Source organism: Perca fluviatilis, chromosome 6 (assembly GCF_010015445.1).
Source record: "Perca fluviatilis chromosome 6, GENO_Pfluv_1.0, whole genome shotgun sequence".
In the NCBI taxonomy this organism is placed as follows: Eukaryota; Metazoa; Chordata; class Actinopteri; order Perciformes; family Percidae; genus Perca; species Perca fluviatilis.
Genome location: NC_053117.1, coordinates 43,669,187 through 43,696,345, shown reverse-complemented (window position 1 = coordinate 43,696,345; position 27,159 = coordinate 43,669,187). Strand labels below are relative to the sequence as shown.

At 44.9% G+C, this 27,159-nt stretch overlaps 1 protein-coding gene across 2 annotated transcripts in view; it reads left to right on the top strand.

The window, feature by feature from the left end:
• LOC120560198 (regulator of G-protein signaling 3-like) overlaps nucleotides 1-27,159 on the top strand; it is a 43,475-nt gene that overhangs the window by 12,916 nt on the left and 3,400 nt on the right. The window contains exons 9-23 of one of the 2 annotated variants that reach the window (XM_039802457.1): nucleotides 380-428; nucleotides 898-1,015; nucleotides 5,207-5,481; nucleotides 15,329-15,410; nucleotides 15,764-15,869; nucleotides 16,091-16,160; nucleotides 16,408-16,659; nucleotides 18,081-18,120; nucleotides 19,186-19,427; nucleotides 20,406-20,489; nucleotides 21,373-21,484; nucleotides 22,239-22,405; nucleotides 23,223-23,649; nucleotides 24,512-24,735; nucleotides 25,612-25,658. In XM_039802457.1, the coding sequence (XP_039658391.1) occupies nucleotides 380-428; nucleotides 898-1,015; nucleotides 5,207-5,481; nucleotides 15,329-15,410; nucleotides 15,764-15,869; nucleotides 16,091-16,160; nucleotides 16,408-16,659; nucleotides 18,081-18,120; nucleotides 19,186-19,427; nucleotides 20,406-20,489; nucleotides 21,373-21,484; nucleotides 22,239-22,405; nucleotides 23,223-23,649; nucleotides 24,512-24,735; nucleotides 25,612-25,658 (2,295 nt within the window). Of the gene's footprint in view, nucleotides 1-379; nucleotides 429-897; nucleotides 1,016-5,203; nucleotides 5,482-15,328; nucleotides 15,411-15,763; nucleotides 15,870-16,090; nucleotides 16,161-16,407; nucleotides 16,660-18,080; nucleotides 18,121-19,185; nucleotides 19,428-20,405; nucleotides 20,490-21,372; nucleotides 21,485-22,238; nucleotides 22,406-23,222; nucleotides 23,650-24,511; nucleotides 24,736-25,611; nucleotides 25,659-27,159 lie in introns of both variants that reach the window. The other variant, XM_039802456.1, reaches the window with a different exon arrangement.

Sequence of the window (27,159 nt, the reverse complement as noted above, 5' to 3'; positions counted from 1 at the left end):
TACATTTTTACTGGCCCTGAAAGAAATATTATAGGTGTGATTGGCAAAGGAAAAAAAAGCAGGAAAATATAGTCCGCACCTACCATGAAGCTTCAGAAAATGGTTAGATCCCAGCTATAAATATAAAAATTAATAAATAAATAATAATTAATAAATAAATAAATATCCAGCTAGCCACTGCCACTGGATGTTGTGCCATTAGCAGTAAAGCTAGACCAGGGGTCAGGTGTGTGTGTGTGTGTGTGTGTGTGTGTGTGTGTGTGTGTGTGTGTGTGTGTGTGTGTGTGTGTGTGTGTGTGTGTGTGTGTGTGTGTGTGTGTGTGTGTGTGTGTGTGTGTGTGTGTGTGTGAGTAAAAGTTCTGTTGTGTTGTTTCCTCAGCTGCCGCCAGCTGATTGGCTGTATGAGCTTTGGGATTGGTTCCTCTCAGGTGAGTTTCAGCCAATCAACAGACACTTCTTCCATCTTCTTTTTTTTTCAATTCTTCCTTATTTATTCTTCCCTTCTTTCCATTATTCTTTCTATCCTTGCCTCCTTTCTTCCATCCTTCTTCCCACCCTCCTCTTCTTTTCTTCCCTCCCTTCTTCCCTATGTACTTCCCTCCTTACATACTTAAACACTTCTAGTCTAGAACAGCAAAGATTGGATGTCAACTATTAAATTAATCTCCAACTATTCTGATAATCCATCAGTTTGAGTCATTTTTATGATAAAAGCGTTAAGCTTGTTAATCTGAATAAGTTCTAGTTTCTTCTCTCCTCTGGGACAGGAAACTTAATCCTTCAAGTACACACTTTCTAAAACATGACTGTTATCTGATGTTTTATTGATTTTAAAAAGAAAATAACTGGCAGATTTAATGAATTAACCTGTTGGCTCCGCCCCCTTTGTGTCAGCAGCTTGTCTCCGGTTGGTTCTACCTGCTGGGTGAGGAGTTTGGGCGGACCAAACACCTGAGAGTGACATCACAGCGGAACAAGCCAATGAGGAGCCTGGAGGACGGTTCAGCGCGCTGCGGTGAGTCGTGCTGCATTCAGGTGATCCTGGTAAAGTGGAAACAACACGGACGCTGTTGGGTTTCATGCGTTGTAAACACACGGGCGGAGCTCCTGGGTCTCAAGCCAGAATCTTTTTAAAGGGTTTTTTAAAAACCTTTCCCCTCAGTCTCAATGAACGGGCTGAACCCAACACATAGGGCTGAACCCAGCGTGTAGGGTGTGGGGGCTGAACCCAGCGTGTAGGGTGTGGGGGCTGTACCCAGCGTGTAGGGTGTGGGGGCTGAACCCAGCGTGTAGGGTGTGGGGGCTGAACTCAGCGTGTAGGGTGTGGGGGCTGTCCTAGCGTGTAGGGTGTGGGGGCTGTACCCAGCATGTAGGGTGTGGGGGCTGAACTCGCGTGTGGGGGCTGTACCCAGCGTGTAGGGTGTGGGGGCTGAACCCAGCGTGTAGGGTGTGGGGGCTGTACCCAGCGTGTAGGGTGTGGGGGCTGTACCCAGCGTGTAGGGTGTGGGGGCTGAACTCAGCGTGTAGGGTGTGGGGGCTGAACTCAGCGTGTAGGGTGTGGGGGCTGAACCCAGCGTGTAGGGTGTGGGGCTGAACCCAGCGTGTAGGGTGTGGGGGCTGTACCCAGCGTGTAGGGTGTGGGGGCTGTACCCAGCGTGTAGGGTGTGGGGGCTGAACTCAGCGTGTGGGGGCTGTACCCAGTGTGTAGGGTGTGGGGGCTGAACTCAGCGTGTAGGGTGTGGGGGCTGAACTCAGCGTGTAGGGTGTGGGGGCTGAACCCAGCGTGTAGGGTGTGGGGGCTGAACTCAGCGTGTAGGGTGTGGGGGCTGAACGGAGCTCGGGGGGGATATTTTACAGGACCTGACACTCAGCACCGCAACTTGCTGGTCCTTCAGGATCAATTGGTTTGCTTTTTTTGTTTTTCTTTTAGTATTTGTCTCCAGTATCTGTATGAGAGTGAGAATGGCTAAACTACTGTACTCAGAGCAACTCCAGCACCATTTGTCAACTAACGACTCTGTGTCTGTCTGGAGACGGCTCAAACAGATCACCAGCTACAAGCCCAAAGCCCCCCACTCCTCCTTCAATGACCGACGCCTAGCCAACAACCTGAATAAGTTCTACTGTCGCTTTGAAAGACAAAAAGACAGTTTAAAAAGACAGTCCTGAAACCGTCCCCCATGACACCTCCTTACAGCCACTGTGCATCACCTCCACCTCCCCCACCTCAGAAGGGGCCTGGGCCCCCCCACCAAGGCCCTCCTTGGAGGTGCCCCCCTCCACCTCAACCCCCTTCTCACATCTCAGTAACGCCTCTTTCCATCAATGAGAGAGACCCCCCACAAAGCTGCGGGACTGGATGCTATCTCCCCATCCAGCTTGAAGCACTGCGCTGATCAGCTGTCTCCAGTGTTCACATTTTCAACACCTCACTGGAGACTCGCCACGTGCCAGCCTGTTTCAAGACCTCAACCATCATCCCTGTTCCCAAGAAGCCAAGGACCACAGGACTTAACGACTTCAGACCCATCACCCTGACCTCTGTGGTTATGAAGTCCTTTGAGCGCCTTGTGCTTTCTCACCTCAAAGACATCACTGACCCCCTCCGACAGGAAGCAGCATGTGAAGCTGGGGGAACACGTCTCCGACTAACAGACCATCAGCACCAGATCCCCTCAGGGCTGTGTTCTTTCTCCTCTGCTCTTCTCCCTGTACACCAACAGTTGCACCTCCAGTCACCAGTCTGTCAAGCTTCTAAAGTTCGCGGACGACACCTCCCTCATCGGACTCATCTCTGATGGAGACGAGTCCGCCTACAGGTCGGAGGCTGACCACCTGGTGAAGTGGTGCAACCAAAACAACCTAGAGCTCAACGCTCTAAATACTGTGGAGATGGTTGTGGACTATAGGAAGAACCCAGCCCCACCTGCCCCTATCACCCTCTGTGGCTCCACAATTGACTCAGTGGAGTCTTTCCGCTTCCTGGGAACTATCATCTCCCAGGACCTCAAGTGGGAGCTGAACATCAGCTCCCTCGTCAAGAAAGCACAACAGAGGATGTACTTCCTGCGGCAGCTGAAGAAATTCAACCTGCCAATGACAATAATGGTGCACTTCTACACAGCCATCATTGAGTCCATCCTCACATCCTCCATCACCATCTGGTACGCTGCTGCCACTGCCAAGGACAAGTGTAGACTGCAGCGTGTCATTCGGTCAGCAGAGAAGGTGATTGGCTGCAATCTGCCACCGCTCCAGGACATATATGCCACCAGGACTCTGAAGCATGCTGGGAAGATTGTGGCTGACCCCTCCCACCCCGGGCTCAAACTCTTTGAGCCACTCCCCTCTGGCAGGAGGCTGAAGTCCATCAGGACCAAAACCTGAAGCCACATGTTTTTTCTCCTCCGCCACTAGCCTTACCAACACGGCCTGGAACCCACCCTGACTCTCTCCACACTCCACCTCTGGCTCTACATGCCACTGTACCTACTCTGCTGTAGCGTTCCTTTTTATTACTGTTTAACTTATTTATTATTTTTATTTTACATTTTATTTTTATCTTTATTAATATATACTGTGTGTGTATGTTTATACTTATATTATTTATATTATGTTTTATCCTTCTTATATTTAGAGAATGTGTGACATGCACCAACAACACCATGACAAATTCCTTGTATGTGTAAAAAACTTACTTGCCAATAAAATCCTTTCTGATTCGGAAAACATCAAAGTAAGCTGCTCCCATCCTTTCAGTAAACTCTGAATAGATCCCTGGGCTCCTTTTTATGAGGAGGAACTTGCAGGATTTCTTAGAGAGTGGACAACTAAATCATCCTCACTGGTTTAAGTTTTCTGTTTTTGACAAATTTTTAGGATGACAGATATGAAAAAACACTTACTGCAGTCATTCTTCTCCGTTTATTTATACGGGGAAAACTGGCACTGAAGGAGAAAAATGTCAGGCCTCCAGCTGCTAATGTGTTAGCTTCATTAGCTCTGACAGAAACCCTCAGGACACACACACACACACACACACACACACACACACCACACACACACACACACACCCTGTCCTTTATAGAAGCTGTATGTTATATTTATAGTGTGATGGGGGAGGAGAGAGCCAGCAGTGGTAGATATAGATTAAACCTGACTCTCTCCTTCTCTGTGTCTCTCTCCCCGGGGGTCCACACGGTCTCCATGGTGATGAGAAGCTGCCCGGTAACATGTGACCCTCACAATACCTCTGCACCTCCCCCCCTCCCCCCCACCACTCTGACTCTGGTTCTGCGGCTAGATCAGAGCGAGGACAGTCTTGTGTTTGAGTTTGTTCTCTGAGCATCAGACGTTCAGTCAGCAGGAAAATCATCAGTACTCCAGACTCCTCTCCCGGACTCCATCCTGACCCGCTGACAGTCCCAGAACTACAGGACTCCATCCTGACCCGCTGACAGTCCCAGAACTACAGGACTCCATCCTGACCTGCTGACAGTCCCTGAATCTGTGGATTTTATTTTACAGTTTTCAGCGTCGATCCAGGATAAAAATCTGCAGAATTCTGCTCGTGCTGAAGATGTGTTAATATTATATAAATTCATTTTAATTTGTTTTAAATTTGCATTGTGGAGATTTCTGCCTCTGCAGAGAAGTTAACTTCCTTTAACATCGTCTCTTGTTTGCTTTTCTTTATGTTGAAGACAAAAGAAGAAACAGGGAGTTGAGTTTTGATGCTGCAGACGTAAATCCAAACTCTTCAGAGTTCAGCTCCAGGTTTAACTGTCCTGGTCTGATCTACAGCTGCAACTATAAAGATTATTATCACGGTGGATTAATGTATGTTCATGTTCTGGATGAATGGATGAGTAGTTCGGTCTCTAAAACGTGGATCAGTGTCTCCCAAAGCCCAAGATAACGTTCTCACCTGTCTTGTTTTGTCCCCAACTCAAAGATCTTGAGTTTCCTGTCCCAGAGGAGAGAAGACACTAGAACATATTCACATTTAACAAGCTGACATCACACAAGTTCACCTGTTTTATCATAAAGAAATGACTCAAACAGATTAATCTATTATCAGAATAGTTAATTAAAAGTCTGTGCAGCTGTAGTCTGACCAGGATGTTCTGGAAGAACACTGCGTGGTCCTGGGACGATGCAGCCAGGGGTGATGATGATGATGATGCTGGTTATTTGCTCGCAGCAGAACTCCGAAGCACTCCAGACCTGGCTCCAGATGCCAACGTGAACCGCACCGCAGCCGCGCTGACCCACAGCGCCGCCCTGACCCACAGCACCGCTGGACCCAGAGACCGGACGAGCCCCGTCCTCGCCCTCTCCAGAACCAACCCCAAAACCAGCAGCTCCAGCTCCAGCTCTGGTCCGGCCAGCAGCGTCCACAGCTGCTGCATTTCCACGCTATACGCCGACTCCACCCAGCGCCAGGTGACCCGGGACAGCGGCAACACCCGCCGGCTGACGGTGAGTGCAAACAAACTCAAACTGTCTGAACAATGTTTTTTCAATGTTATACATATTTCAGCAATAATACGGTGCAGATATGTGGTTAGGATGTCTCTGGGGTCGGCAGAATCTCCGCTTCTGGTCCTTTCTATCACAAGATCATATGTCAGTCACACGACGAAGTAGGAGATGGGGAAGACAGCATGTGACACTACAGATGTTGGTCATGAATTATTTTAACCATAGAATAGAATAAAGTTTGGTGCATATGTGTATATCTGAGCGGTGCGCGACGCTAAGGGGTAGCGCTGCGCCATGTTTGAGTCTGAAGTTCAAAGCAAAGATTCATGACAATGAGTTGAAACCTGCAGCATTACTCCATCTAAGGTCAGTCAGCAGTAATCCCAGTCAACTTTGGCCTTCTGTTCAACAAAAACGTTTTTTTTGTTTTGTTTTTTTACATTAAAAAAGCTCTTAGCAGAGGATGTAAGAGCTGGGCCCATGGTAACGGGGTTCGACAACCAATCAGAACAGAGATGTAATGTTCACAAACACTCACTTGGTTGTGTGTGTTTTTTTCTTTAAAGCCTCATCAAATATTCACATGGGATGAATTATAGAACGAATCTTCTTCTGCTCTTCACACACTATACATACCACACTCACTCACTCACTCACTCACTCACTCACATGCACACACGTTTGTGTTTCTATACTGACATCACCTTATTCCCTAAAGCCAACTGACTGAACCCAACCCTGAACCTGAACCTTCAGACACATGTTTCCTCACATTGATAGAAATACAGGAACAGATTTTAGTGTCAAACACACGGACACCACTAAAACCAACAGTAACATAGTTACCGTCCATTTTGCACCCCCAATGCACATCCAATCTGTCGCTGGCATCATATAGGATGCCAGCAGCCCCACCTTATGTCATATTTAATATCTCCAGATCAATACAGTGCAGAGATTTACTTGTTTTTGTTTAGAAGCACATACAACAAGGCCCTTGTGCAACTGTAGGCCAACCAGAAGCTTTTCAATCCAGCTGGGAAATAACAAACATATCACTTTTTAAAGTATGTTTACAACAGATAAGAAAAGTGTGATTAATCTCAAGTTAACTCTGGAAAATCATGCAATTAATGAAGATTAAATTTGTTAGTGGATGACAGCCCTAATATAATTATAATAGTACTGTGTGGTGACCCTCAATATAGAGACATTCACTGGAGACTGTGGCTCCTTGTAAGTAGGGAGCTCATTGGGAAGAGGGGGCATTTTCTGGGACAGTATTCCAGGCTATGGGTAGACTGTGAGTGTGGCTGTGTAACCTGAAAGTGTAAGCTGAAGCTGTAAACTGTGGATTAAAAGTGAGAGTAAACAGACTCATTTTATCCAAAGCGACTTCCAGTTAACATTCCCACACCAATGGGGCAGTATCGGGAGCTATTTGGAGTTCAGTGTCTTGCTCAAGGACACTTGGACATGGGACTGCAGGGCCAGGGATCAAACCCCCAACCTTCTGATAGGTAGATGACTGCTCTTCCACCTGAGCCACAGACGGCCAGTAAAGAACCAGAACTGCAGACTGTCAGAGAGTCCAGAGTAGAAAACAGATCCTGAATAACAGAATAACAGCGTTTACACAAGGGTGTGTGTGTGTGTGTGTGTGTGTGTGTGTGTGTGTGTGTGTGTGTGTGTGTGTGTGTGTGTGTGTGTGTGTGTGTGTGTGTGTGTGTGTGTGTGTGTGTGTGTGTGTGTGTGTGTGTGTGTGTGTGTGTCGGAACCAACAGTCAGAAGAATAGCAGGAAACACACAAACGCTGCATGTATCCCTGCGATAAGACGCACACTTCCTGAAAAAAACACACACACTGTCTGCTGTCTAACATCCAGTATTCTGCTGAAACTCACAGCTGTCAGACCTGGTTCTGGTTCTGCTGTAAGTCTGGACTTCATGTTTGGACCTGGTTTTTAAAGTCTGGATTTGGATTAGTCCGGATTCTTCGTCTCTGAAATCTGGATTTGAAATGACTCTGATTGTGTGGGGTTTGGATCTGTCTCTTTAAAACTTGGCTAGATTTGGTTCTGTCTCTACTCTGGACTAGATTAGCCCTGGTTCTGTCTCTACTCTGGACTGGGTTAGCCCTGGTTCTGTCTCTACTCTGGACTGGATTATCCCTGGTTCTGTCTCTACTCTGGACTGGATTAACCCTGGTTCTGTCTATAAATCCTGATTTCTGGGTCTGGGTGAGACTTAGATTCTCTGTGGTCTGGATCAGGCTCATGGTTCTGGTCTGGGGTTCTGATCAGATGGACAGGGGGAGCTGCAGGATTTGAACCCACGACCCGCTCTGCCGCCATGCACACGATCCACCGTCTGTGTCGAGCCTGCATCGAACAGAACCTGCCGCAGGTCTGAAATTACTCATCATATTCATTCATCTGTTCATAACCAAGACTTGTGAAGTTCAAATGAAGCTAGAAACGATCTCAGGAGAGGAAAGTTAGGGTGTATTGACTCAAAGTGCAGCCACATATGACACGACACGTAGGTCAGTGGCTTCCAACAAACGGGGCGGGGGCAGTCGGCACATACACAGCAGATTAAAACACTATTAACATTATTACAGACTCAGAATGATTGACAGACTGAGTGAGGTGAGATGTATCTAAGAGTAGGAAAGATACAGGACAGCAGAGAGGACTATGTCAAGTTTCAGTGTTTTTGATATTAAATCTAATTTAATATGTATTAAAGTAGATGGAATATTAAAGTGAGAACTTGTTCATGTACCTGTGAATAGGACAGTTAGTCTCCTCGCTGCCTCAAACTCTGCTTCAAGAGTTTCAACAATTCCTTCATCTGAGAAACAGTTCAGCAGGGTTCAAAATAATAATAATAATAATAATAATAATACATTAAATCTACACTGTGGTTTTACTCAAAGTCGCTTTACAAAAGCAAAAAATAACAATAATATAATAATAATAAAAAATAATATATATCATATATGTAAATATAACCATTTTCCACAGAATTTTCTGCAGATTTTCAGTTGAAGCAGACTTTAAACAAATAAAAACGAGAGAAATAAACTCTGAATGTTAACACATCTCCAGCTTATAGCCAGAAACCAGTCGGCTAGATTCAGAGTCAGATTGTGTTTGGGTCTGATCATGTTTCATGTTTATGAAGTGATTTTTTTAGAAATCCGAGTGGCTTTACAGAGCAGAATAAAAGATCACAAAGAAATAACAAAAATAACAGAGTTCAGTAGAGTTTGTGATTTAAGTAGAGTGATTTTCTCAATGGAGGTCTAGTGCAACAGGATGTTCAACTACAAACAGCAGGAAACAAGCCTTGGCTGCACAGAGTGATGTCACGTGTGTGTGTGTGTGTGTGTGTGTGTGTGTGTGTGTCTGTCTGTCAGGTCGATCAATAATTCACACATATTAAAACTGGATGATTTCACTGAAAAACTGCATCTGACAGGACAGAGTTACTCGGTGTTAGTTGTTTGTGTATTTCTTTTTATATGCTTTTGTCGCGTTGGTCGATGTTTTTGGTTCTTTGTCAGAACAATTTGATGCTGTTTCTTTGCTTTTGCAATGTTGATGTCGTGAAAAACATGAAATTAAGTGACCGAAGCTTTGTGAAGACCGTTCAGAGAGGAGATCGCTGATCCATGTGTTTGAAGGGAAGTTTATTAATGTGATGTGATGGCAGCAGGAGGAAGGCTGCTTCCTGCTGTCACAGCGCGGGGGAGGAGGGGGGGGCTGTAGGCTGTAGCTTTACTCTCTAAAAATATATATCTGTCTATCATCAGGACCTATAGGATCTCTACCTCTACTCTCTAAAGATATATGATATATATCATCAGACCTATAGGATCTGTAGCTCTACTCTCTAAAGATATGATATATTTCTATCATAAGGCCCCTATAGGATCTGTAGCTCTACTCTCTAAAGATATATGATATCTGTCTATCATCAGGTCCTATAGGATCTGTAACTCTACTCTAAAGATATATGATATCTGTCTATCATCAGGTCCTATAGGATCTGTAGCTCTACTCTCTAAAGATATATATCTGTCTATCATCAGGACCTATAGGATCTGTAGCTCTACTCTCTAAAGATATGATATATTTCTATCATAAGGCCCCTATAGGATCTGTAGCTCTACTCTCTAAAGATATATGATATCTGTCTATCATCAGGTCCTATAGGATCTGTAGCTCTACTCTCTAAAGATATATGATATCTGTCTATCATCAGGTCCTATAGGATCTGTAGCTCTACTCTCTAAAGATATATGATATCTGTTTATCATCAGGTCCTATAGGATCTGTAGCTCTACTCTCTAAAGATATATGATATCTGTCTATCATCAGGTCCTATAGGATCTGTAGCTCTACTCTCTAAAGATATATGATATCTGTATATCATCAGGTCCTATAGGATCTGTAGCTCTACTCTCTAAAGATATATGATATCTGTATATCATCAGGTCCTATAGGATCTGTAGCTCTACTCTCTAAAGATATATGATATCTGTCTATCATCAGGTCCTATAGGATCTGTAGCTCTACTCTCTAAAGATATATGATATCTGTATATCATCAGGTCCTATAGGATCTGTAGCTCTACTCTCTAAAGATATATGATATCTGTCTATCATCAGGTCCTATAGGATCTGTAGCTCTACTCTCTAAAGATATATGATATCTGTCTATCATCAGGTCCTATAGGATCTGTAGCTCTACTCTCTAAAGATATATGATATCTGTATATCATCAGGTCCTATAGGATCTGTAGCTCTACTCTCTAAAGATATATGATATCTGTCTATCATCAGGTCCTATAGGATCTGTAGCTCTACTCTCTAACGGTTAGTTTAGGAAAGGGTCGTGGGTGGGCGTACGGTTCTGTGACACGCGGGAGGAAAGAAAAAAGCGATTCTATAAAGCGCCTCCAGCAAGCCGGGGAGGAAGCCTCGCACGCCGGGAGACGGCCGCGGGTAGGGTGACCAGACGTCCCGAAATATTCGGGACAGTCCCGAAATCCAAGCAGTTGTCCCGAATCCAGAATCCTGCCCTAATTGTCCCGAAAATTAGAGCAAAGTCTCAAGAGCAGACTCTGGAGTAGTTATAGACCCTTTGCAAACACGTGACCACGACCATGTGACGACGCCATGACGGACGGCAGAATCACCGGAAGCACAAGCTAAATAGTGTAGTAGACGAGCGGAAAGTTTCATTAGTTTCAAATAAATAACACTAAATAAAATGTAATAATAATACTATCTTCTTCTTTATGGCTTCTTCAGACATTGTTTAAATTCACCTACCCTGGTCCCTGTCTCGATCCTGCCGGTAGCTAGCTTGCCCCGCTAGCCGTTAGCCGTTAGCTGCCGTCCGGTGAGTGTAGTCAGCCAGGCTTCTGTGATAATCATCCCAATAACAGTCCATGGAGCGGTGGTGGTGTGGCTAGCTATGTCTTCCAGAGAAAAAAAGAAAAAAAAAAAGGGGTTGGAGCAGCAAGTTCATCTGCCTGTTGCCCCTCTGTCTGTCTCGTTCTTTCCAACTCTTGAGGCTAGTTCTTCATCTGTATACTCGGATTCGAATAAATAAGGACGACCATATAAGTCAAAAGGCTCTTCCCTGTGTTGTATATCTACTATATTCTCCATAGTTACATTACTCCAAGCTTCTTCCCTTGTAAACAAATCTGCTCTTCACACACTACGCTCCGATCGGCACAATACTGTTTACCTTTTCCTGCTACAACTAGCAGCTAGCAGCTACTACCGCACTACTGTTGTTTTTTTTTAGGGGGGAATACACTTCAAGACGTGACATGACCTGTCCTCTGGAGGACATAGCCACACCACCGTGGATTGTTATTGGGATGATTATCACAGAAGCCTGTCTGAATACACTCACAGGACGGCAGCTAGCAGCTAACAGCTATCAGCTAGCAGGGCAAGCTAGCTACAGGCACGCACCGTTGTTCACTGGCTGAGCCGATGCAACTCTCTAATGGATGCCTGAACGCATCCCAGCTCTGGGAAATAATTCATTACACGTTAATCCATGCAGTAAATCACGGAGTGTCTATGATTAGTTTTAACCACACATAATGTAACATCTAGCCATCGTCTAATCTGTGATTATATTCGGTGGTGACCGGTGGATATTTCGCTAGCTGGTCGGCTAACCGGGGTAGGAGCTCCGCAGACCCGCATTTAATTCAGTTGTTTGGCCTTTTTGAAGCTAGTTTCCGTGCCATGTCATCTTTAATTTAACCAATATTTTTTGTATGCGTGTTAAGTTAAATGATCAAGGGAACGGCTTACTTTTTAGGATATGTAGGTCAGTGAATAACCGATGATAGTTATGTGGGACCTGTTAGCAGGAACAGCTGGTTAGCACAGCAGCTAGCTGGGTGAGGAAGTTTTATTATTATTATTATTATTATTATTATTATTATTATTATTATTTATCAGTCATTTAAAACAGAAAGGCAATACATACACATGCTTGTGTTGGTGAGGATTACTCTGCAGATTGTGTATGTGACTCGTGAGAACAAGAACAGCGAACCATACACAGTATATAAGCAGCGAACACGTTCTCGTTTGACTTGCCGTCCGTCTACAGAATAGCTCTTCCGCCGTCCGTCATGGCGTTCATAATTCGCGGGAGTAGAGTGTGACGTCACGTGCAAAGGGTCTATAGTCTGATAGAACATTATAAACTGTTCATGGCGATTGAGTCGTCCTGCAGCCAGCTCATTGGCTGCAAGTTGCAACGCAAATTTTCATTCATTAATTTTTGAAATGGAGGCTCAGGCTGGTGTCCCAGGACCCAATCGAGATCAACACGCAGCTAAAAAGCAAAAACGTCTCTGCATTTACCGGGAGGACTGGGTAGGGAAATACCCCTGGATTACTGCAGTTTTACGGGGGGGAGTCCGACGTCAGGCTGCATGCTAGCAGCAAACTACATATAGCCACGTATAGCCACGCTTTCCAAAAAACAATTCTTCATCTTGTTTATCATTCAACTTTAATCAAACCTAGGTTTTTTTAATGGTATATGTTTGTTTTTTTGACTCTCATGTAGTTATAGTCTGATAGAACATTAAAAACATCAATAAAAAAAAAAAAACACCGTCTCGTCCCGAATTTGACCCATTCTCATCTGGTCACCCTAGCCGCGGGTGAAGCGCGACAATAACAGAATCGCGGAGGTTGGGTTTAGGAGAAAAACAACGGGGAAAGGACACCTCAAAAGCCGGGAGACACACGCCGGAGACGGGGAAACAAAACGCCACACGCGGGACGCGAACCCACAGCAATTTCCCCTTACATACCACTCGCTAAATCTCATCTAACTGCGGCTCTTCCCAGTACGTTACACAAATATGCCGAAGGGTGCCTTTTTCGTCACATCAGACGCTGAAGGCCACTGACCAAAGGTACTTATTTTACGAGTTCGGAAGGAGAACGGGTTGCGTGATATGAGACTAAATATCGTCTTAGATTTTGGATAGGGTAATATCGTGATATGACATAAGTGTTGTCTTCTACTGGTTTTGAAGGCTGGGTCACAGTATAGTGATGACTGTTCTTACCCTACCAGACTGGTCTAGCTGTTCTATTTGCCTTTTCCCCACTTAGACATTATGTGCACAGTACTGATGATTATTTATCTCAAATGTGAAGATATTTTGTTAAAGCACCAATTGTCAACCCTAGAATATCGCCGCAATATCGATATCGAGGTATTTGGTCAAGAATATATCGTGATATCTGAATTTCTCCCTCTCGCCCTACCACAATGTCTGTTCTGCTGCTCTGAAACTCCACCATCTAATGAAGCCTCTGCAGAGTTCTTGTATTAGAGGGGGGGGGGGGACAAACCACCCATATCCTCGGAGGGTTGTTATGATGATGTCACAGTGATGTCACTCTATGGAAGGTGTTTTCCATTCATCGTCTGCTGACATGTGAACCGGGCCGCTCCTCGGACGCTGCAGGGTTTTAATCTCGGCCTGTCAGTCTGAACATTTACCTTCCTTTGTGGAGAGAAAACTCTCAGGAGGAGGCGACCTTTCCTCCTCTCGCTCTCTGTGTACACAGTCCTGGTAGCCATGGTAACCGCTCAGAGACCAGGACCCAGACAAACCTCCGGTCTGGATCCGACAGAAAGATCCCGGCTCTGTCAACACCGCTAAGCAGACAGAAGGACTACAGGAACTTTATTTCAGACTTATCAGAAGCCAAAAACACCTGAGACAATGTACAGTAGGGGGGTCAAACTCAACCGCTATGAACCCACAATGCAACGGGACAGTTTAGTTTAACTAACGTTACATACAGCAGTGGTCACACTGGACAACAGACAGGAGTTTATTAATATGCTTTTATTTAATAGAACTTTGACTGTATTACTGCATGTCTCATATAGTCTTCTCACTTCCATAAAGCCTAAAAAAGTTCCTTAGTCATCATCGAGTTTCTCAAATTGAGCAAAAACAAGGCTTACATTTTTAAAAGCTGACTCCTAGCAACCGCTTTCACAGCCTGAATATGAAAACTCTGCTTCTCAGATTCTGTTAATCATAGTTTGAAAACCGTTTCCTGTCTTCTTGGTTTGGTGGGCCAAAGCTTATCGTGAACATGAACTAATATCTGGCCCGTGGGCCTCGAGTTTGACGCCTGTGATGTACAACACGGTATTTAAAGCGTTGGAACTTTCCTGATGATCTCAACAGTAAGAACTTCACCTTCATGAAGATAAATCTTTAACTACTCTGATGAAATGGAAGTGAAGTGTTGAATCAGGCTCTGTTTAGACGGAAACGATCTGAAGAGAAAACACAAAAGTGGCGTTGCGTTCTCCCTTTTTATTTCGTGTTTAGACGAGCGTTTTGGGGGGGAAATGTGCGTGCATATGGTGACACAAAAGTGTGTGAAATGTGATGTAGTATGCACGCCAGGCGGCTAGGTGGTGGTGTGAAGCTCTGCCACACAACACCACCAAGTTCATGCACCTGCGTAGAATCTTCCTCCTACTTCTCTCCCTGGTAACACCAAGCCAACAACAAAAACTGACCATTTAGTCTGGACAGAAGAGGAGGTGGAGGTATTGCTCCAAACGCTGCACACACACACGCTGCACACACACACACTGCACACACACACACGCGGCACACACACACACACACACACACACTGACACACACACACACCGAACACACACACAGACACACACTAGGGTGACCAAACGTCCTCTTTTGCCCGGACATGTCCACTTTTTACCTACTGTCCGGGGCGTCCGGGGGGGTTTATAAATTCATGAAAATAAATTATATTGGCAAAATTATTTAACTTATTACATTGAAAAGGTATTAAGAGATATTTTGTTGAAGCTGGATTTTCTAACACAGAAGAGGTCATATTTAGAAAATTATTTTATATTATTTATTTATTTTAAAAGAGAGATATTATTTTGTTACATAGTGGTTTCACTTTTTTTGCATTTTTAAGCCCCAAAAACACCGTCACCGTCTAAACAAAAAGCACATCTGATCAAATCTTTTCATGTTTTCACCCGCGAGTGTATTTGTGTAAACAGGGCCTCAGTTTCCCACTGCAGAGTTCATCTCCACATGTCTGGTTAGTAACAATAGACCCATGGTCTAATTAAAAGAAAGCACGACACAATACATAAAAAAATCCCAAAGGTATATTGCAATTTCATAAAGTATGTATGTATGTACTGTATGTATGTGTGCATGTACATGTGTATATCTATTGAGCTGACAGTGAGTCTGTCTCCAGGTGAGCATTGTTCGAGGAAACGATGGATTTGGATTCACGATCTGCTCCGACTGTCCAGTCCGAGTCCAGGCTGTCGACCCTGGTAAGACACTTAAACACCAGTAACACCAACTAATCCCACACAAACTACAGTTATCATAAATAATAATAATAATAATAATAATAAATAATGTGCCTCCCTGAGTCTTGGAACAGTATTTCCCTTCCTGGTTTCTTCTCTTGGCTGGTTCAGCCAGGGTTCTAGTTTATGGGGGCGGTTAGTTCTTTACGTGGGCGATACAGGTGTTGGACAACATATGAGCATTTAGAAAACTGCATTTTATTTTATTATTATGATGCACACTTAATACCGACAACAAAAGGAAATCAGACTCTACACAGAGGCTCGGACTGTTAGCAGTAAACTAATAATGAAACATTATAATTAATGTGCAGGCGGCCCGGCTCACCAGTCTGGTCTCCGCCAGGGAGACTCGGTCCTGCAGCTCAACGGACTTCCTGTAGAAACCTGGAAGTGTGTCGACCTCGCCCACGCCATCAGGTACCCACGGCAACTCCCGTTACCTGTTTTATATTTAGTATTTCGTTTACTTTAATTTTATTACAGACTTTATTTGGAATAACAATCCACCTGCTGACCGTGTGTGTGTGTGTGTGTGTGTGTGTGTGTGTGTGTGTGTGTGTGTGTGTGTGTGTGTGTGTGTGTGTGTGTGTGTGTGTGTGTGTGTGTGTGTGTGTGTGTGTGTGTGTGTGTGTGTGTAGGAGTTGTTTGTCTCAGATTGTGTTAGTGGTGTGGAGAGGTTTACCTGAGCTCCGGCCAACACACAGCCAGGTGAGTCTGACGCCTACTACACGCACACACACACACACACACACACACACACACACACACACACACACACACACACACACACACACACACACACACACACAGAAAGCCAGGTGAGTCTGACCCCTGCTGGACACAACAGGAACTGTCTGCAGTCACTCATTGATATCTCTAACTTGTTTTCTTTCATGGCTGTTGATAGTTTTCCATTTTCACCTGCTGTGTCTAACGTCTCGTCTCTGTCTCCTAGACGACCGGCAGGAAGCTGCTCCCTCCCCCCGCCCACAGTAAACGTGGCCGCCGGCGAGGCCAGGGCTCGGGGGTGCGGTCCAGTTTGGGGTCTCTGGGGTCTCTGTGGAGGGACAAAAAGGAGGAGCAGGAAGAAGAGGAGGAGGAGGAGGAGGAGGAGGAGTACCCGCCTCACTCCACCACGCTCACCCGTGTGACATCATCACAAGGAGACAATTACATCATCCTGTCCCCTGTCAACTCCGGAGGACAGGTGAGTCTGAGGAGGGGACGGCTGTCAACACGGCCACCATCTTTGACAGCTAGCCACGGCTAGTGTGAAAATCAGATCCTTTCACCCAGGAAATACTCCTTCGTTCCTCCATCTTTTTCTTCAACTTGACCAGTTGTTTTGGTGCCTAAACTTAACTGTCATCTCAAAATGGCACTAACCTTTTCTGGCTAAACTCAACCACGGGTCCTGAAAGCACCGTCTTGCCCTGTCTGTAGCCGGCTCATAGTCCCCACACTCTGTGTGGTGTAGCCGTAGCTAGCTGTCTAAGATGGCGGCCGTTCTGCACATGTACCAGTCACATGGTGTCCTGACAGCAGGGTCTGCAGGTCTCTGGATCCACCTGACCCTGACAATCTCACCCTGAACCTTTTTACTGATCCAAACATTAATGGAAGCATTTTTCCTGATCCAGGCTGCGTTTACACAACAAAGGGATCACTAAAAACGGAAACATTTTCCTTTACGTTCTACATTTACATGACATTGTTTTGAATACTTTCTGCGTTCACAAAGATCCACAGAAATGGACCTTAAACGCAGCACTACGCCTGCCAGGCCATTAGGTGGTAATTCTAGATAGCCCTTTGGGTGCATTAGGTGACCCCTATTTACTTAAACAGGTGCGCTTGTGCTCAAACCCTTCTTTTTGACTGATCGCGGTAGTCTCGCTTTGTCAGACCCTCCTCCAGCACAGTGGTGCAAAGGAGGGGCTAACTAGTCCACCCAGCATTCCTGGATGGGAGAAATAGGTGCTCTGGTTTATTGGCATTTCTTTAAACCAATCACAATCATCGTGGGCGGGGCTAAGCTCCGGACAGAGCCACGGTGCCTCTGCTAAATAGTCTCAGGAAGGAACTGGTTTTGGTGGAACATGGACGTTCAAAAGTAGTTTTAGTCTGAGGAGCAGTTAGACAGACAGACAGATAGTCTAGCTAGCTGTCTGGATTTACCCTGCAGAGATGTGAGGAGCAGTTAACCATAGTCCTCACAAATCCACCAGAGTTTAGAACCCCGACACAGAGACAGAGGAAGGGGATGGACATCCGGCTGAAAGGAGTGAAATCCGGTGACATTTTCATCAGCAACGGAGCAGTCCTCGAAGTGGAACGTCAAGGATATAGACATCATGTAGGAGGAGCGTTAACACGCTTCTCAGAGACAATATGGGCTCGGTAATCCACCATTACCTTTTTACTTGCATGCTTTTTTCATTTGCAGTCCCCCAAAATGCAGTTGTCATGTGAACTTACAGCTAGAACATCAAAATGTTTGAGAATTATGTTAAACATGTTGTGTAAGGGTTAGCTCACCCAGTAAGGGCGTACCCCAACAGTTATTACACAACACTGTGTTTAAAGGAATCATAAAAACATCTTCCACATGTTCTGTGTGTGTTTCAGCTGCTGCAGCCGGTTTACCACGACAGGAACGCAACCATCGGTGAGAAGTCCACACTGACTGGCTGATCATCAGTCCTACTGACTGACTGCTGATCAGTCTCAACTACTGACTGACTGATCATCATCAGTCCCACTGACTGACTGATCATCATCATCGGTCCCACTGACTGACTGATCATCATCAGTCCCACTGACTGACTGCTGTCCATCAGTCCCACTGACTGACTGATCATCATCGGTCCCACTGACTGACTGATCATTATCAGTCCTACTGACTGACTGCTGTCCATCAGTCCCACTGAATGGCTGATCATCATCAGTCCTACTGACTGACTGCTCATCATCAGTCCCATTGACTGACTGCTGATCATCTGATCATCAGTCCTACTGACTGTTTCTACATGTTCCAGACTCACCCAGCACACTCTGTCTGTGGGGGTTTAAAGATAAATACACTTTCATTGTCACTTTTGATAAAAGGATGTAGTGGAAGTTTCCTTTGCAGCAGGGGGGAAAATTTTCAGAGTTTAGTAAAGTGAAACAAATATTAAAAATATATATTTGCAAATATAGGAGCAACATGATTTCACAAAAGGCCGCAGCCCAGTGTGGAGTCAGTTTCTCAAATGAGTGAACAGAACACCAGGCTTATATGCATCTTCAGAGTGACAGCACACACACACTTGGATTATTATGACGCTACAGTTCTTACAGGGAATCTGATACACATGAAGACAATCAGAAAAAACACGAGACATCTCGGAGCCATCTCACCTCCTCCTCCCTGTACGATAGTTTTAGAGTGACCTTGTAGCCCCTATCTGTTCAGACAAACAGTGCTCACATTATGTTCCAGACTGGACGTCTCAGCAGTTAGAATCAAAATCTGCATATGGGAAATGAGATCAACTCTTTCATCATTTGTGAGAGAAGTAAAGTACAAATTAAACATAAAAATATAAGGAATTAGGCTTAAATGTAATTTTCCCATTACAAGGACACATCTTGTAATGAGTAGTAATATAAGTTTATTGTGTTTATAGTATATGTCTGTTCTGAGTGTTTCTAAATGTTTCGATTCTAAGCTGATGATGTCACTTTTCAGGGCGTCTGTACCAGACTCACCCCAGGAGAGGGCCAAACCTCCTCCACGACCCTCCACCCAAATCGTCACGGCGACCGTTCCCTGGCTGCCCCCCGCCCACCTCTTCATCCTCATCAGCCCCGCCCAGTAACTATGGCAACTACCAGAACTGCACCATCGTCCAATCACACCTGCCCTGCTCGTCATATGGAAGCTACGTCACCCTGGCGCCCAAAACCCTCATCTTCCCTGTCTTCGTCCAGGTGAGAGAGACAGGCAGGCAGGCAGACAGGCAGACAGACAGGCAGAGACACAGTCAGACAAACAGACACACAGACAGACAGACAGGTGGACAGGCAGGCAGACGGACAGACAGACAGATAAGGATTTGTGTCATTAAAAAGGTCTATCTCATTGATAAACCAGTCACATGGTACGGCTGAGCAGTGAGGCTTTGGACAGAACCGCTTAGAACTTAGAAACCCGATCCACAGAACCGCCACCTTTTGTTCAGGTCAAACTTCAGAACTCTAGACTTCCTGTGTGGAGTCGGGTTTGAACCTGAATATTCTGGCGTAGCTCATGTTGTTATAAATCTGTTTATTCATCAGAACAAAAACTCAGAGCTAACCGATGTGGTGGCCTAGCCGAGGAAAGAGTTCAGCTGTTGCTGCTTTTTCTAGACCTTATTGGATTTTATTTCCTTTTTCTTGACTCATTTACATAATACTGCCTATTCCCCGGGCCAGCTCTGCAGAAACTACAGGAAGGAGATCTTTTCTTCTGTTGTCAGACTGATGTCATGAAGTGGCGTATGTATGACAACGGCAATTCATATGCCATTTGTGGCGTGTTATCAAGACGCATACTCGCTTTTTGGCGTGTTTATCAACGCCGTTTGGCCTCCTTTGACTTACATTACCTTGGGATTGCGTGTGAATTGACGCCGTAGCGAGTAGTATGAAAGGGTGAAAATCTGCGTAGGGAGACACAGGACTTTCACCCAGGAGACCGAGGATCGGGTCCCGTGTGTCACGTTTCCTAAACTCAACCGTCGCTTTCTCGCGAGAACACGCCAAGTGGCGTGTATGTTTACGTCCGCTGTATACAGCGTATACATCCACGAGGATAGCTCAACATGCATACAGATAACACGCCACTTGGCTTTAGAAAGTGGGTGTGTATGTTTACGTGAAGTCATGATGTCACGTTACTGTTGTGACGTGTTTTGTTGTTTTCAGCCTTTAGATCTGTGCAGCCCGGACAGAACCCTGCTGATGTCAGAGGAGATGGTTCTCCACCAGGCCGACCTGCTGCCTGCAAAGGTAATACCGCACACATACTGTAGTACATGTATACTGCTACTACAGTACTGCGTCTCGGTAGACAGCGCTGACATTCAATCAATCAATCAATCAAACTTTATTTCTAAAGCACATTTAAAAACAAGCAAGTTGACCAAAGTGCTGTACATAGACATTTAAACAGTAAATAGTTAAAGTGCAACAGACAAATTTCAACACCTATCATGCTGGATTAAAAGCTAAGGAATAAAGATGAGTTTTAAGTTTAACATTATGTAACAAAACTCCAAAAGTAAGCCAAATAACCACTAAGTGGATAACACCTTGCATTGTACATGTCCATCTTGCTCTAGCTGTGCCATTCATAAAAGTATCTACGCTCTTTCAGCTTCAAAATGCTTCTATGTTGTTTACAGTGTGATGTCTACAGTGTGATGCATGTTACTGTTGGGAGGTGAAACGTCTATATATATATATATATATATATATATATATATATACTGCAAAGGTAAAACATAAAGCTTCCTGATCACAATATTGATCCTCTTGAGTCTAGAGACAGAGAGTCTGCAGCAGCTGAGACCTCAACCAGGATCAGTTTCACACTAATGGATCACACACAGACACACACACACACACACACACACACACACACACACACACACACACACACACACACACACACACACACACACACACACACACACACACACACACAGTTTCTGGTAATGTGCTGTTTACGTTTTTTTATGTTTCCAGTAAAAGTGAAGATGAGATCAGGAGGAAGACGAGACGAACACAGATGTTAGCAGAGGTCAGAGGTCACAGAGACATTCAGGCTGTGTGTGTGTGTGTGTGTGTGTGTGTGTGTGTGTGTGTGTGTGTGTGTGTGTGTGTGTGTGTGGTGACCGTGTTGATCTACAGTGACCTGCTGCTGTTCACCAGAGAAGACGAAGCAGGACGCTGCAATGTCCTACAGAGTCCACTGTACCTGAACACACTGCAGCTCCGAGAGGGTAAACACACACATACACACAGAGCTGTGATAATAACCTCATGCTGTTTCCTGTTTGGTCTGTTTCTAATTCTGGCTATAACTGTCACCAGTGTGGTTCATTTTCTCCATAAGATTTAGATTATGATCCATAGTGTGTAAACCATCCAGGGTAGACCACCACCATCTGGGAGGTTTCTCCATAAGATTTAGATTATGAGCCATAGGGTGTAAACCATCCAGGGTAGACTACCACCATCTGGGAGGTTTCTCCATAAGATTTAGATTATGAGCCATACTGTGTAAACCATCCAGGGTAGACTACCACCATCTGGGAGGTTTCTCCATAAGATTTAGATTATGAGCCATACTGTGTAAACCATCCAGGGTAGACTACCACCATCTAAACATGCACGTGTTGGATTAAGATGAACTCTGGTTTACACTGTGGGATCTGAAGGAGGAGAGATGATGCAGCCTGTTGTGACCCCTAGTGGTTCTACTTCTTATTACATGATGAACATCATTTACTGGTTCATTATTGTTACTTTTAATATTGACACATAACTTTTAATGTTGAATGTTTATTTCAGCCTGAACTAGAACACATTAAAAGAATGTCCCTCCGAAATAAAATGTGTTTTAAGATATAGTAAGAAGCTTGCGATAAATGTCTGTAAAATATTTGATTATTAAAGAGTGTCTTTCTTTGTGTGTGTGTGTGTGTGTGTGTGTGTGTGTGTGTGTGTGTGTGTGTGTGTGTGTGTGTGTCTCAGTGTCGTCGGAGCCCTTGCAGATCTACTTCCTGCAGAGCTCTCAGATGTGCTGGCGTTGTCTGTTCAGTCTGGAGGCATTCAGCTTTGAGCAGAAGGTCAGAGTCCGTCTCTGTCTCCATGACAACATCCAACTACAGCTGGTTCCCACGGAGACCAGACACCACCAGGTAGGACAGAGACACACCTGTAAACCCCGCCCCCCATCCACCATAAACTAAATGAAGAGACGTTTGTTACGAGCATGCACAGAGATGTTAATGCTCGACGCTGTGTTCTCCCCCCCACCACCAGGGGGCGGACACACACAATCTCTGAGAGGCAGCAAGAAGAAGTAGAGAGCAGAGGAACAAGAGAGCACACATACCTAAAACTACAAGTCCTGATCCCTGTACCCAGGCTTAGCCTCGCTCCACTGGCTTCCTGTCTGCTTCACCGTTGTTGTTAGGATTAGAAATGGGGTCGGCAGTACAGACCTGCGCGGGACGGTTTTCTTCATCCTGCTCCCGCCAAATTTCTGACCATTACCGCCCACAACCTGTGTGTTACACTCCCGCCCACTCCCGCAAAACTCTGAGAATTTATACCCGCACAATAATGGAGATGCATTGATTTAGTGTCTTCTCCCGTCCCGCATGAGAAAACAGGTCATTTTATAGGTGACATTAACAAAGTGTTGCGATATGTCAACAAAGCCTTTCCCGGCCTTTCCTCAGCTCCTTGATGTTGGCCGATCCATTAAAACATAAAGCTGAGCGAGCCTTCTGATTGGCTGCTCCAAATCTCTGGAAGAGTTTACCTTTTCGAATTAGAAGTGCTCGCACCGCTGAAGTCCTCGCATAAGTATGTATTAGTCGTTGGCTTATTCTTCTTGGTGTATTTATCTATTTTTTGTTTTTCCTCTTCCTCCCTTCTCCCTCTCTCTCCCTCCCCTCTTCCTACTCTATTCGCTTTCTCCTCTTTTCCTCCACTCTTCCTCTCCCTCAGCCCTCAGACCTCCCCTCAGACTTTGGCCTCCTCTCTCTCGCCCAATCTGACCTCCTCTATCGTCCTTCCTCTCCCTACTCCTCTGATCCTCCTTTCCTCCCTCCTTCCTCCCTGTCTCCTTACTCCCCCGGCTCTCCCTTCTCCCCTCACACCTCCTCCTCCTCCTCCCCTCCTTCCAGGACCGTCCCCCCCCAGCCTCCCCTGCCCTCCCCCCCCATCAGGAGTCCGGTATGGAAGGAGAGAGGTGGAGGAGCAGAGGAGGAGAGGCAGCAGGGGGAGGGGGAGAGCGCCTCGGAAACCTCAGAGAACGTGGGAGGAGGAGTCAGGGGGCGGGTTCTCCTCCACTTCAACATGAAGGAAGAGGAAGAGGAGGACAGTGATGGAGACGAAGAGGAGGAGGAGTTCTCTTCCAGCTACAGACCTGAAGGTCCGTCCGTCTCGCTGTTCTCCTTTCCAGTGTGTCCAGTGTCTAAAGAGATATATGTCCAGTTTTTAAAGAGATATGATTCCAGTGCTTAAAGAGATATGATTCCAGTGCTTAAAGAGATATGTGTCCAGTGTTTTCAGTCTTTAAACGGTTATGTTTCCAGTGTTTAAAGAGATATGTTTCCAGTGTTTCCAGTGTTTAAAGAGATGTATTTCCAGTGTTTCCAGTGTTTAAAGAGATATGTTTCCAGTGTTTCCAGTGTTTAAAGAGATATGTTTCCAGTGTTTAAAGAGATATGTTTCCAGTGTTTCCAGTGTTTAAAGAGATGTATTTCCAGTGTTTCCAGTGTTTAAAGAGATGTATTTCCAGTGTTTCCAGTGTTTAAAGAGATATGTTTCCAGTGTTTAAAGAGATGTATTTCCAGTGTTTCCAGTAATTAAAGCTCCAGTGGAGTCTGAGGCTGGATGTACTCCGGTAGTAACTCAGTTCAGATCCACACTACATGCAGATAACTTTAGTCTGGTGGAGAGAACCATCTGGAAGGGCTTTGAAACTGAACCTGTCCTCAAAAGACCCTGTTCTTTCTCCATTGCTGCATCGCTTCCTGATTTCACAAACTACGGAGCGGCTCGAGGCCCAGATCACACAGATTAAAAAAAACTCAGTGCTGTTGAAAGGAAATTGTGTTAACTCGTTATCTCGGTCATTCTGAAAGCCCTAACTTTTAACTGATCTGGAAACATCAGCTGAAAATAATGAGTGCTATACTATAAAACTATAAACTGAACCACTGTGAGCTAGGTGTTGAAAGCAGTTGAGGTGTTATTTTAAGATGAATTCTGATGTTCTTTTTGTCGTTCAGCTCTGCGGCGCTCTCTCTCGGAGGGTTCTCTGCTGCAGGAACCTCGGTCTCCCCGCTTCCTGTCCGACAGCACCATCCATCAGCTCACCCGCCCTGCAACCTCTGACCTCGACCTTGGGGCAGGCCCTGCCTCCCGGCGCCCCTCTGTCGACACCTTGAGGAAACAGCTGACCAGAGAAGGAGGGTCTCTGCACCACATGCTGCTGCTACTCAATGGCATAAAGGTAGAGACCGAAAGAGACCTTTTAGTTTAACATGAAACAGCCCCGAAATCACCATCACCAAACCCACCAGACTCCATGTAAATAATCACTACTTTTATCATCGTTAAACACACTTCATTCAAAGTGGACAGAAACTTCATAAAACTTCAAAAGCCGTCTTGGTTCATCTTTCCACTGTTCCAACAATCACCACTCTGGTTTGGTTGAAATAAACTCTTAATTCACCCATTTACATGTGGAGATATGCTGGCTCTATACACGCTAAAAGTCCTGATTATTTACATGGAGTCTGGTGGAGATATGCTGGCTATATACACACTAAAAGTACTGATTATTTACATGGAGTCTAGTGGAAATACGCTGGCTCTATACACGCTTAAAGTCCTGATTATTTACATGGAGTCTGGTGGAGATATGCTGGCTCTATACACGCTAAAAGTCCTGATTATTTACATGGAGTCTGGTGGAGATATGCTGGCTCTATACACGCTAAAAGTCCTGATTATTTACATGGAGTCTGGTGGGTTTGGTGATGGGGATTTCAGGCCTTGATCAGGACAGACCAGAAGAGAATAACAAGACCAGCAGAAGTAGAAAAAATAAAGACAAGCAGAGAACATACTAGAAAAGTCTAATAGAGTCTAGACAAAACCAAGACATGAGAGAGTAGAGCAGCAGAGTCTAGAAGAGAGATTTAAAGTCTAGAAGTGAGACTAGTTGAGTCCAACAACAGAGCAACAGAATTTGAGTCCAGTAACGTAGTCTGACAATCAATCAATCAATCAATATTATTTTTTCTCCCAGAGGGCAGTTTGTGTCGCAGCATAAAGCATAAAATCATACATGTATAAACAGGCAGTTGTTTTGTTCCTTCAGGATACGGAGTTCAGAAACCTTCGACTGAGGAAGAAGACCAAGAGTCTGTATGTACACACACACACACACACACACACACACACACACACACACACACACACTGAACACACACACACACACACACACACTGAATACACACACACACACAAACACTGAACACACAGACACACACTGAACACACACACACACGCACGCACGCACACACACAAACACAGACAGTACTGAGCATGTGCAGTAGGTTGCCCACCTGTTTATCAAACCAGGAAGAGAGAAAACGTCTTTGGTGTACGAGCTTCCAGCCATTTAGTTCTTCTCCTGCACTACGAAGCAGGATTTGTGGTCAGTGAGGTAACTCCAGGTGTAATTTGGGGTTTCAGGGTTAAGACGTTGGAAGTTGTGGTAACATTTCCAGCTTACAAATTCGTGCTGTGTAAGTTAAGATGGTGGTACCCAGGTCTTATTCAGGTCTGTGTCCAACATAACCTCATAACCTGAAAAATAATAAAAAACAAACTTGACGGGAGAATGTGCGGTCCTCCCGTAAATTCTGACCCATGCGTACGCACATTTTGGAGACAAAATAGGAATTGGCGACGCAGATGGTGAGGTGGTGAACTGAAGTCAGACTGCAGAAAGTAAATGGGAATAAGATTACTCGTAATATTTTCTAGTATTGATGCCTTACGCACATTCTGTCACTCATATATCATCTACATTACCATGAAGATGAAATCCAGCAGTGTTATTTGTGCTTGTACTGAGTGATAACTGTTCCATAAACACCTCCAACTCAAATCTTAAATCAAAACTCATTCTTAATATTTAATCGGGCTGTCTCACCGTCACATTGTCCGCTACGGAGCGCAGGAGGAGGAGATGGCCCGACTGCATGGAATACAGGATAGCATCAAATACCCTAGCATTAGATAACTGCAGAACACAGTGTAAATAACTAAATATCTGTCTTTAAAACTGTGCATATATCATCAAATGTCAAAGTCTGGAAATACAGCCATTAAGCTCTTGCGCAATCGTTACCCTTAATGTCCTCGTTATCAGCCCGAACTTTAATACTGTTCATAACAAAACCTGCATGAAGAAAAGTGTGTTTTCCTATTACATTTCGATTTCAAATTGTATCTCTGGGTGGGGGATACCTAGTTGATGCTGTGTTGGCAAGGTGTTAACAATCACAAATTGTTGTAAACATATAAATACTGCGGTGAACCTGTGCGTAATGCTGCATGATGGCCCTGCTGGCCCTGCAGGAGGACTCCGGAAGAATCAGGAGAAAAAGAGACTTCAGGGACCATGACGATGACTGGCTGATATGCCAATTTAAATTCCCTAATATAGCTGTAATATTAATAGTAATATAGCTGCGCTCTTAGATCTATGTACTGAATTGGGTCCAGTAGAGAGGGCAACACACCGGAACCGTGCCATATCCCGGTCCAAATACAGGTCCTCGCCACTCTGGTTGAAACCGGCTGTTTCCAGAGGGAAATGTCAAACAGCTAAGTGTTTTTTTAAATAAATATTATATAT